A 12,495-nucleotide genomic window follows, 5' to 3' on the forward strand; every position below is an offset into this window, starting at 1 on the left:
TTTTTGCTGAGTTTAGCTAGCTAACCATGAGCTAGCTAGCTAGATAACAGTTATTCTGTAAATGAAAACTTTCCCAAGACAGTTCACAGATGTCCATTTAAACAAATTTTGCCAATTCATTCTTTACTAAATTTAGCTAACAGATGTTTAATCCAGAGATTCTTACCTTTGTCCTTCGATTCAGCAGTCTCATCCAAATCATCATGGCCCATTAGCAGCTAATTAACATAGCATTTTTGAAACGCTAATATTGATAAAAGTCACCTTGTCTGAGAAAGATTTACATGGTTATCAAAACGTCACACCTGGGTAAGCCTACGTAAAACACAGCCTTTATTTGAAGTGTTTCTTAAATCCACTATAGGAAAAAGTAATGCTGGAAAAACGATTGGAACCATTTCTGTGTTTGACCGCTAGGTTTTATGGGTATTATGACTCATACTGTGGTACTCTATAAGGGCAGCATAACTTTTCATTTGTGGAAGTTGTTCCTTTCTTTATTAGGCAGGTCATGTGGTTCTATTTGTCGAGTTAGCTATTGTGACAATATTTTACTGTTCGGAAGTGCAAGTCACTTGGTGGTGGTCACTACTGTAACGCCTGGCTGTCATTGAGGCCTAGTAACGGCTGATGGCTAATGCCCCCCGCTGGTAGACATTATTACTGCAACAGGTTGGCCAGATGTGGCATGAACGTCCACAAGTCGTAGGGTAGAGCGACATCTTTCGGCCATCGACCGCACACCTGAGGCTGTCTACCTGTATAGCAAGGAATAAATTAGAGAATTTACTCAGTCTTTATATTAATCCACCCATATGATGTTCAAAAAGATTATTTCAATTCCAGATGAGTGTACATCCGGAGTAGTTGATCTTCAGTGTTCATTTTCACAATAAATACTTTAGAACTGGTTAACGTTGACGAAATGAACAGTTCCTGATTAGTTCCGGTCATAGAAATCTATGTAAACATTGAAAAAAAATAAAAAATAACTTGCACGGACTTGCAGACCACGCCTGAAACTCTAGGGGCGGAGGAGAAGATTTGTTTTACTATTCCACCAGCCCAACTATTTTCCTCTTCACTGTGTCAACGCAGACTTCCACAATGGCTGGGGTGGCATCTACGTTGGCCAAGAAGAGGGCATTGGCCGCTGGGTTTGGCACTAATGCCAACGCGTCAAAGTACCTAAACCAAGACTTCCAATCTCTCAGGAGCGAGTGTCTGAGAAAAGGTTCAATATTTACGGATTGCACTTTTCCAGCTGCACCAGAGTCGCTCGGTTTCAAAGAGCTTGGCCCGAATACTTCCAAAACCAGAGGTGTGCAATGGAAGCGACCTGGGGTAAGTTACTGCGCCTCTTATACTCACTGCATTTACGCATGATTGAAGTGTCTGCTCTATGACTAGAAGTTCACTGCACTTAAAAAAAAAAATATATATACAAATAGACCAAAGTGTTATTAAAAAGTGCATTTCCTATCACTGGAAAAACAATCGCTGTAGCAAGTGTTAGTCGTTTTTAGATGGGAGAGTCCGGATGCGTGTCCTTTTTGATACCCTATGGCTAATCGGTGTAAATCCGTTCACATTGCAATATTATTTTCTACCTAAAGCAACTCATATCTTGGGTTAAATCAATGACCAGAATGACTCATCCAGCTATTTGTATGAATCTTTAGAGTTACACATCTGATCTGATCCTACAGGTTTTGGCTGCGGTAGATCTGATCTGATCCTACAGGTTTTGGCTGCGGTAGATCTGATCTGATCCTACAGGTTTTGGCTGCGGTAGATCTGATCTGATCCTACAGGTTTTGGCTGCGGTAGATCTGATCTGATCCTACAGGTTTTGGCTGCGGTAGATCTGATCTGATCCTACAGGTTTTGGCTGCGGTAGATCTGATCTGATCCTACAGGTTTTGGCTGCGGTAGATCTGATCTGATCCTACAGGTTTTGGCTGCGGTAGATCTGATCTGATCCTACAGGTTTTGGCTGCGGTAGATCTGATCTGATCCTACAGGTTTTGGCTGTGGTAGATCTGATCTGATCCTACAGGTTTTGGCTGCGGTAGATCTGATCTGATCCTACAGGTTTTGGCTGTGGTAGATCTGATCTGATCCTACAGGTTTTGGCTGTGGTAGATCTGATCTGATCCTACAGGTTTTGGCTGCGGTAGATCTGATCTGATCCTACAGGTTTTGGCTGTGGTAGATCTGATCTGATCCTACAGGTTTTGGCTGTGGTAGGTCTGATCTGATCCTACAGGTTTTGGCTACGGTAGATCTGATCTGATCCTACAGGTTTTGGCTGCGGTAGATCTGATCTGATCCTACATGTTTTGGCTGTTGTAGATCTGATCTGATCCTACAGGTTTTGGCTGTGGTAGTGTTGACAGTAGATCAACTCCATGTCTAGGCTAACTCATGTGTACAGACATTATCTCCCTGAGTAAAGATAGTGTATGACTGTAAACAGGGCTGCAAAGATTGGCCTCAAATTTGTCATATTTTGTGTGTTACTTTTATTGAAGTTCTCAGTATATCTTTCACAGTCTTACTTGTGTTTTGATCCCTCCCTGAATAGGAACTGGTGTCCAACCCAGAATTCATCATTGGTGGAGCCACGAGAACCGACATCTGCCAAGGAGGTCTGGGTAAGTCTACCTTTTATAATAGGTCTTGGTAAGTCTACCTTTATAATAGGTCTGGGTAAGTCTACCTTTATATTAGGAGGTCTGGGTATGTCTACCTTTATATTAGGAGGTCTGGGTAAGTGTGCCTTTAAATTAGGAGGCCTGGGCAAGTCTACCTTTATATTAGGAGGTCTGGGTAAGTCTACCTTTATAATAGGAGGTCTGGGTAAGTTTGCCTTTATTTCAGTAACCAAAACAGGAACCATACCAAAACCACAGGGCCAGTTTGCAACAGTCTCCATGCTTTCATCTTTGAGGAAGAGATGGTATAGTAGTCAAAGTAAATGTGATTGATGTAATAGCACAACCAGTGGTTGCTTTAAACAGTTATTTCTTTAAGGTGATTTGTTTTCCTAGACTACCTCCATCTCAGGTTGTTATCTCTCTCACGAGGTATAATAAGGACTCAGCGGTCTAAGGCACTATCTCAGTGCAAGAGGTGTCACTATAGTACCTGGTTCGAATCCAGGCTGTATCACATCCGTGATTGGGAGTCCCATAGGGCCGGCGCACAATTGTCCCAGCGTCGTCCGGGTTTGGCCGGAGTAGGCCATCATTGTAAATAAGAATTTGTTCTTAACTGACTTGCCTAGTTTAAATAAAGGTTAAATAAAACATTTACAACAGGAATATATTTATATGGAAACCAATCCAGTAAGCATGCTGGGAGGAAGTCCGGTCACTCTTTATGTGGATAGTCCCATATAGATGATCTACAGATGGTCATACTATCAACAAACTCTCTGTTGATAACCAACTGCTTGATAAGGTTAGGGCTAAGGTAAGGGCTAAGGGGTTAAGTTTAGGCTTAGGATAAGGGTTAAGTTTAGGGTAAGGGCTAGCGTTAGAGTTAGTAGATACTGAAAATGTTACTGATAGTCCATCTATAGATAGTCCATCTGTAGATAATCCATCTGTAGCAAGTCCATCTGTAGATAGTCCATCTGTAGATAGTCCATCTGTAGATGCTCTAATGACTATCCAAGTAGGGTTACCTGAAGTCCTAATCAAACCATTTACTGGAAAGCTCATCTATTCCTTTGAAAATGTCAATTTAGTCTTCATGTTAAGTTTATTTATTTTAACCTTTATTTAACTAGGGCAAGTCAGTTAAGAACAAATTCTTATTTTCAATGACAGCCTAGGAACAGTGGGTTAACTGCCTTGTTCAGGGGCAGAACGACAGATTTGTACCTTGTTGGCTTGAGGATTCGATCTTGCAACCTTTACGGTTACTAGTCCAACGCTCTAACCACTAGGCTACCTGCCGTCCCTACACTCTAACCACTAGGCTACCTGCCGTCCCTACACTCTAACCACTAGGCTACTTGCCGTCCCTACACTCTAACCACTAGGCTACCTGCCGTCCCTACCTTCTAACCACTAGGCTACCTGCCGTCCCTACCTTCTAACCACTAGGCTACCTGCCGTCCCTACCCTCTAACCACTAGGCTACCTGCCGTCCCTACACTCTAACCACTAGGCTACCTGCCGTCTCTACACTCTAACCACTAGGCTACCTGCCGTCCCTACACTCTAACCACTAGGCTACCTGCCGTCTCTACACTCTAACCACTAGGCTACCTGCCGTCCCTACACTCTAACCACTAGGCTACCTGCCGCCCCCTACACTCTAACCACTAGGCTACCTGCCGCCCCCTACACTCTAACCACTAGGCTACCTGCCGCCCCTACACTCTAACCACTAGGCTACCTGCCGTCCCTACACTCTAACCACTAGGCTACCTGCCGCCCCCTACACTCTAACCACTAGGCTACCTACCGTCCCTACACTCTAACCACTAGGCTACCTGCCGTCCCTACACTCTAGCCACTAGGCTACCTGCCATCCCTACACTCTAACCACTAGGCTACCTGCCGTCCCTACACTCTAACCACTAGGCTACCTTCCTTCCCTACACTCTAACCACTAGTGTAGTGAAGCCTCAACCTCAACCGTTAAATCATCTTCTTCTCTTCGGTGTGTGTGTGTGTGTGTGTGTGTGTGTGTGTGTGGGCTATATCATCCTCTGTTACCTTTTAACACAGAGAATAAAGGACACTTTTATTCACAGAATGTTTCAGATTGTCAGTCACCACAGGAGCAGAGTACGTGAGCTTTGAAGGTGTGGCTGGTACAAGCAAACAGTTGCCCAGAGCAGGGTAAACTAGTACACTGTGCTCTAACCCAGAGCAGGGTAAACTAGTACACTGTGCTCTAACCCAGAGCAGGGTAAACTAGTACACTGTGCTCTAACCCAGAGCAGGGTAAGCTAGTACACTATGCTCTAACCCAGAGCAGGGTAAGCTAGTACACTGTGTTCTAACCCAGAGCAGGGTAAGCTAGTACACTGTGTTTTAACCCAGAGCAGGGTAAGCTAGTACACTGTGCTCTAACCCAGAGCAGGGTAAGCTAGAACACTGTGTTCTAACCCAGAGCAGGGTAAGCTAGTACACTGTGTTTTAACCCAGAGCAGGGTAAGCTAGTACACTGTGCTCTAACCCAGAGCAGGGTAAGCTAGAACACTGTGTTTTAACCCAGAGCAGGGTAAGCTAGTACACTGTGCTCTAACCCAGAGCAGGGTAAGCTAGAACACTGTGCTCTAACCAGTCGTGTTAGTTGACAGTAAATAGCGGTGCTCAGGTCTGTCTCTCAGACAGCATATTCTATAGCGTGAGAGTTTGAGAGAGCAATGGCCGGAGTCGACTAAACCAGTTAAACTAGAATGAACGCCTCACTCGCTTATCGTAAACGCGGTAGTTAAGCCAGGTTTAGCCAGGGTAGGGACGGGGCCCGCCCAGAGGGACATGTGTTGATCATTTGACTCATTTTGCATAACTCATCTTTAGACACACACACACACACACACACCCACACATACCAAACATGTGTCTCCTCTCTGTTCTCTGCAGGTGACTGCTGGCTCTTGGCAGCCATTGCCTCTCTGACCCTGAATGAAGATGTGATGGCCCGGGTCGTTCCTGAAGGACAAGGCTTTGGACGTGGAGAGTACGCTGGGATCTTTCACTTCCAGGTAGAGATAAGCTCAAATTCTAGAGTTACAGGCTGGATCACAAAATGGCAACGTGTGCATTACTTTTGATTAGGCTCTGGTCCAAAGTAACTATAAAACAGCCATATTCAAACCTTTTCAGCAGGGGGTCAAATTTCTTTCCACCAGAATGACTGTTATTTTCTCCATGACCTTCCCGCGATCCCGACCCCACCCCAAATCGAATTTACATTTACGTAATTTAGCAGACGCTCTTATCCAGAGAGATTTACATTAATAAGTGCATACATTTTAATGACTCAACCTTATAATCCCTACATTTTTACATCAACAAATAACCTTCAATTCATTACATTTTAATCTCTTATCAATATGAAAAGAAACCAATAAATGCATTTACTCAATAGTTTTATTAATTATTATTATCTTTTTAAAAATTATCTTTCCCAGACAATAATTTGTACTCTGAATTTTCTGTTCCTAAAATGTTAATTTATTATTTTATTTGACATTTTGGCAACCGAACTGCAGTTCCCCCCCGACCCCGACTTTGAATACCACTGCTATGAAAGAAACAGTGCCATTTGGTGCTATATTGTGTATACAGTATTAGAGGTCGACTGATTATGATTTTTCAACGCCGATACCGATACCGATTATTGGAGGACCAAAAAAAGCCGCTGCCGATTAATCGGCTGATTTTGTATTTTTTTTATTTATTTTTAATAATGACAATTACAACAATACTGGATGAACACTTATTTTAACTTAATATAATACATCAATAAAATCAATTTAGCCTCAAATAAATAATGAAACATGTTCAATTTGGTTTAAATAATGCAAAAACAAAGTGTTGGAGAAGAAAGTAAAAGTGCAATATGTGCCATGTGAGAAAGCTAACGTTTAAGTTCCTTGCTCAGAACATGAGAACATATGAAAGCTGGTGGTTCCTTTTAACATGAGTCTTCAATATTCCCAGGTAAGAAGTTTTAGGTTGTAGTTATTATAGGAATTATAGGACTATTTCTCTCTATACGATTTGTATTTCATATACCTTTGACTATTGGATGTTCTTATATTCACTTTAGTATTGCCAGTGTAACAATATAGCTTCCGTCCCTCTCCTCGCTCCTACCTGGGCTCGAACCAGGAACACATCGACAACAGCCACCCTCGAAGCAGCGTTACCCATGCAGAGCAAGGGGAACAACTACTCCAAGTCTCAGAGCGAGTGACGTTTGAAACGCTATTAGCGCGCACCCCGCTACCTAGCTAGCCATTTCACATCGGTTACATCAGCCTAATCTCGGGAGTTGATAGGCCAGAAGTCATAAACAGCGCAATGCTTGAAGCATTGCGAAGAGCTGCTGGCAAAACGCACGAAAGTGCTGTTTGAATGAATGCTTACGAGCCTGCTGGTGCCTACCATCGCTCAGTCAGACTGCTCTATCAAATCATAGACTTAATTATAACATAATAACACACAGAAATACGAGCCTTAGGTCATTAATATGGTCGAATCCGGAAACTATCATCTCGAAAACAAAACGTTTATTCTTTCAGTGAAATACGTAACCGTTCCGTATTGAGGGTTCGCCGACCACAGTCAATCTCATACAGGGCTACAGGCCAGAAGGTTGAGGGTTCGCCGACCACAGTCAATCTCATACATCGCTACGGGCCAGAAGGTTGAGGGTTCGCCGACCACAGTCAATCTCATACAGGGCTACAGGCCAGAAGGTTGAGGGTTCGCCGACCACAGTCAATCTCATACAGGGCTACAGGCCAGAAGGTTGAGGGTTCGCCGACCACAGTCAATCTCATACAGGGCTACAGGCCAGAAGGTTGAGGGTTCGCCGACCACAGTCAATCTCATACAGGGCTACGGGCCAGAAGGTTGAGGGTTCGCCGACCACAGTCAATCTCATACAGGGCTACGGGCCAGAAGGTTGAGGGTTCGCCGACCACAGTCAATCTCATACAGGGCTACGGGCCAGAAGGTTGAGGGTTCGCCGACCACAGTCAAGCTCACTCTTCCTGCCTGTTTCATTACACTACACTATCAATGATCAGCTAGGGGGAAAATCATATTTTCTACATTTTGATACCATATTTATAATATATATAAATAATACTGTATATGTAATGGATTTTTCACCAACAGGTTTCTGTGCCAATGCACCACACAACCAATGAACAAACCAAACCGACTTCGGGCACTTCAACACCACAATAATTGACTGGTATTCATCTCGACAAACAGAAAATACATCCCAGCTGGCCTTATCTTGGTCCAGTAAACAATACCCCTTTTCCCAGTTTATTTGTCATGTTTTCTGCATCCATTATGCTGCCACATCTGTTGTGGTGTTGGAGTTTGTTATAACCAATTTATGATATGTTATAAGTCACGTGCATGCGATGCATACATGTGTTACGTAAAGAGAGCAAGGGTTAAAGGAATAGGGAATGTTTTTTCCTAAACAAATGATGTATTTTGGTAGCAGAACTTTTCAAGTAAGAAACTAGAAATGTGGGTGATTATGTTGCAGCTTCAGCACCACGGACAGCGCGATAAACACTGTTTCTGTGCTTTGTATAGTCCCTTTGTCGCTGCATGACTTATGAGGATTTACAACGTTGTGGTAGCTTTCTGCAAAGTTATTTCCGCTGGTCGCAAAAAAAACAACAGTAACATGACATCAACTGAATTAAATGTAAAAGGCTTTGAAAATAAAAAAGCTTACGTTATGCTCAGTTGACATTTCACAGAGATACGCTTGTTTTTCTGATAAATCTTAAAACTGATTTCGCATTAATATAAAAAGCGTAAACTCAGAGCATCTACATAAATACTACATCATGTCTAAACATCGATATCCATCTTACCATCTTACTTCTATATTGTTTTATGTCTTCCGTATTGGAGAAGAAAGATGAGTTCAACGGTGAGCCTGTCAGTTAGCCTTAATTCTCTCACAGCATCCAGACTGGCTGACACAATGCTTTTTATCCAGGTTCTTGACCACTTTCTCTGCCTTCCATTTATTTAGTCACCCTAATTCTGGTCATCCTACAAGGGTAAAAACTCCAATAACCTTTTAAACGAATTATGATAGATTCATGAGGTTTGGACCATTTTGTTTTCTTAGAGTATTATCTACACAATTAACATATTATTAGGAGAGGCTGCTGTCTGTCAACACTACCACTAGGAGAGGCTGCTGTCTGTCAACATTACCACTAGGAGAGGCTGCTGTCTGTCAACACTACCACTAGGAGAGTCTGCAGTCGGTCAACACTACCACTAGGAGAGTCTGCTGTCTGTCAACACTACCACTAGGAGAGGCTGCTGTCTGTCAACACTACCACTAGGAGAGGCTGCTGTCTGTCAACACTACCACTAGGAGAGGCTGCTGTCTGTCAACACTACCACTAGGAGAGGCTGCTGTCTGTCAACACTATCACTAGGAGAGGCTGCTGTCTGTCAACACTACCACTAGGAGAGGCTGCTGTCTGTCAACATTACCACTAGGAGAGGCTGCTGTCTGTCAACATTACCACTAGGAGAGGCTGCTGTCTGTCAACACTACCACTAGGAGAGGCTGCTGTCTGTCAACACTACCACTAGGAGAGGCTGCTGTCTGTCAACACTACCACTAGGAGAGGCTGCTGTCTGTCAACATTACCACTAGGAGAGGCTGCTGTCTGTCAACACTACCACTAGGAGAGGCTGCTGTCTGTCAACACTACCATTGGGCAGTGGTGGAAAAAGTACTACATTTTCATTCTTTAGTAAAAGTAAAGATGCCTTAATAGAAAATTACTCAAGTAAAAGTGAGTCACCCAGTAAAATACTACTTAAGTAAAAGTCTAAAAGTATTTGGTTTTAAATATAATATATGCTAGAATGTACTTAAGTATCAAAAGTAAAAGTATAAATCATTTAAAATTCCTTATATTAAACAAACCAGATGGCACCATGTAAAGTTCAGATACCCCAAAAAACGACTTTAAAGTACTTTACACCACTGACACTAGGAGTCGCTGCTCTCCTACACATATCAGCATTGTCTAGAAACAATCCCTTTAACCCTACCACCCTAGACACTAGAAACAATCCCTTTACCCCTACCACCCTAGACCCTAGAAACAATCCCTTTACCCCTACCACCCTAGACACTAGAAACAATCCCTTTAACCCTACCACCCTAGACCCTAGAAACAATCCCTTTAACCCTACCACCCTAGACCCGAGAAACAATCCCTTTACCCCTACCACCCTAGACCCTAGAAACAATCCCTTTACCCCTAGACCCGAGAAACAATCCCTTTAACCCTACCACCCTAGACCCTAGAAACAATCCCTTTACCCCTACCACCCTAGACCCGAGAAACAATCCCTTTACCCCTACCACCCTAGACCCTAGAAACAATCCCTTTACCCCTAGACCCGAGAAACAATCCCTTTACCCCTACCACCCTAGACCCTAGAAACAATCCCTTTACCCCTAGACCCTAGAAACAATCCCTTTACTTCTACCACCCTAGACCCTAGAAACAATCCCTTTACCCCTACCACCCTAGACCCTAGAAACAATCCCTTTACCCCTAGACCCTAGAAACAATCCCTTTACCCCTACCACCCTAGACCCTAGAAACAATCCCTTTACCCCTAGACCCTAGAAACAATCCCTTTACTTCTACCACCCTAGACCCTAGAAACAATCCCTTTACCCCTACCACCCTAGACCCTAGAAACAATCCCTTTACCCCTACCACCCTAGACCCTAGAAACAATCCCTTTACCTCTACCACCCTAGACCCTAGAAACAATCCCTTTACCCCTACCACCCTAGACCCTAGAAACAATCCCTTTACCCCTACCACAATAGAAACTAGTGGATCTCAAGGTTGATTCTGGACGCGACCATTCCTTATCAGGCATGAAAGCTAAGGGATGTACCGATAAGTTCTGGAAGTTTCCATTGTGTTAGGGTGGGAGGCCCTAGTGAGAGGTGTGGTGTGGGAAACTTTGGGGTTAGCGCAGAGGACAGCTCAGTCAGTCAGAAGGAGGTTTTATGCACTCGCACATTCCCCATCACGGATCTAACAGAAACTCCCTCCAGCTAATTCTTACACCAATTGTTGACAGGGAGTGTGGAAGTGGTGGAAACTCCCTCCAGCCAATTCTTACACCAATTGTTGACAGGGAGTACATTTTGCTTATGGGCCCTTCCCGACAATGCAGAGAGAAATAGTAGAACAATAATAATGAGGAATAAATACACAATGAGTAATGATAACTTGGATATATACACGGGGTACCAGTACCGAGTTGATGTGCAGGGGTACGAGGTAATTGAGTTAGATATGTACATATAGGTAGGCATAAAGTGACTAGGCAACAGGATAGATAATTAACAGAAACGGCAGCGTATGTGGTGAGTCAAAAGAGTTAGTGCAAAAAGGGTCAATGCAGATAGTCGAGGTAGCCATTGGTTAAAGATGCACAATGCAGAAATCACTCCACCATTTCCTGGTTGCTAAAATTCTAATATTTCGCCCTAATTTCAGTTTATGTGACAAAACAAGCAAGTATAGTATAGAGAATCATTGTACCATTTAAACCGCGATGAAATATGTTTTCCATAACCGAACATAGTGTATTTTCAGCAGTTTGAAGCTGGTGTACAAAACCGAAAAGTAAAAGACGCAAAAATGAAACTTGGGAAGCATAGAAATAGTGCACATAGAACAGATCAACTGCTTTTTAGACTTGATTTCAATGAGAATGACAGATCTATAACTCACATTTCTATGTGAATTTGGCCCGGGTCGCATAAAAAGTTATATATTGCGATTTTAACAATTTAACTAACTATTTAGTAGTCTTATGGGTTGGGGGTAGAAGCTGTTCAGGGTCCTGTTGGTTCCAAACTTGGTGCATCGGTACCACTTGCCGTGCGGTAGCAGAGAGAAAAGTCTATGACTTGGGTGGCTGGATTCTTTGACAATTTTTAGGACCTTCCTCTGACACTGCCTGGTATGGAGGTCCTGGATGGCAGGGAGCAAGGCCCCAGTGATGTATACTCACAGCGACTATGGAGAGCGTAATCGCACCGTCATCCGGAACAGCTGATGCTCTCATGCATGGTTCAGTGTTGCTAGCCTTGAAGCGAGGATAGAAGTTATTTAGCTCGTCTGGTAGGCTCGCATCACTCGGCAGCTCACGGCTGGGTTTCCCTCTGTAATCCATGATAGTTTGCACGCCCGGGCCACACCCGACAAGCATCAGAGTCAGTGTAGTAGGATTCGATCTTGGTCCTGTATTGATGCTTTGCCTGTTTGATGGTTCGTCAAAGGGCATAGTGGGATTTTTTTATAAGCGGACAAATTAGTGTCCTGCTCCTTGAAAGCGGCAGCTCTAGTCATTAGAAACTGTGGTCATTAGCTCGGTGCGGATGTTGTCTGTAATCCATGGCTTCTATTTGAGATAAGTACGTACGATGCACTTTTTAATGGAGCGGCTGACCGATGTGGTAAACTCCTCAATTCCATCGGATGAATCGCGAAACATATTCCAGTCTGTGCTAGCGAAACAGTCCTGTAGCTTAGCATCCGCTTTATCAGACCACTTCTGTATTGAGTGGGTCACTGATACTTCCTGTTTGGATTTTTGCTAGTAAGCAGTTATCAGGAGGATAGAGTTATGGTCAGATTTGCCAAGTGGAGGACAGGGGAGAGCTTTGTATGTGTTTCTGTGTGTGGAGTAAAGGTGG

The 12,495-nt window shown here is 43.4% G+C and overlaps 1 protein-coding gene across 1 annotated transcript in view; it reads left to right on the forward strand.

Annotated features, from left to right (window-relative positions):
- Window positions 1-1,061: 1,061 nt before the first annotated feature.
- The window catches only part of LOC115155640 (calpain-2 catalytic subunit), a 38,750-nt gene continuing 27,316 nt past the window's right edge, over window positions 1,062-12,495 (forward strand). The window contains exons 1-3 of the mRNA XM_029702479.1: window positions 1,062-1,344; window positions 2,588-2,657; window positions 5,610-5,731. Coding sequence (XP_029558339.1) covers window positions 1,108-1,344; window positions 2,588-2,657; window positions 5,610-5,731 — 429 coding nt within the window. The 5' untranslated portion in view covers window positions 1,062-1,107. The remainder of the gene's footprint in view (window positions 1,345-2,587; window positions 2,658-5,609; window positions 5,732-12,495) is intronic.

The sequence above is a fragment of the Salmo trutta genome, chromosome 2, assembly GCF_901001165.1.
Source record: "Salmo trutta chromosome 2, fSalTru1.1, whole genome shotgun sequence".
In the NCBI taxonomy this organism is placed as follows: Eukaryota; Metazoa; Chordata; class Actinopteri; order Salmoniformes; family Salmonidae; genus Salmo; species Salmo trutta.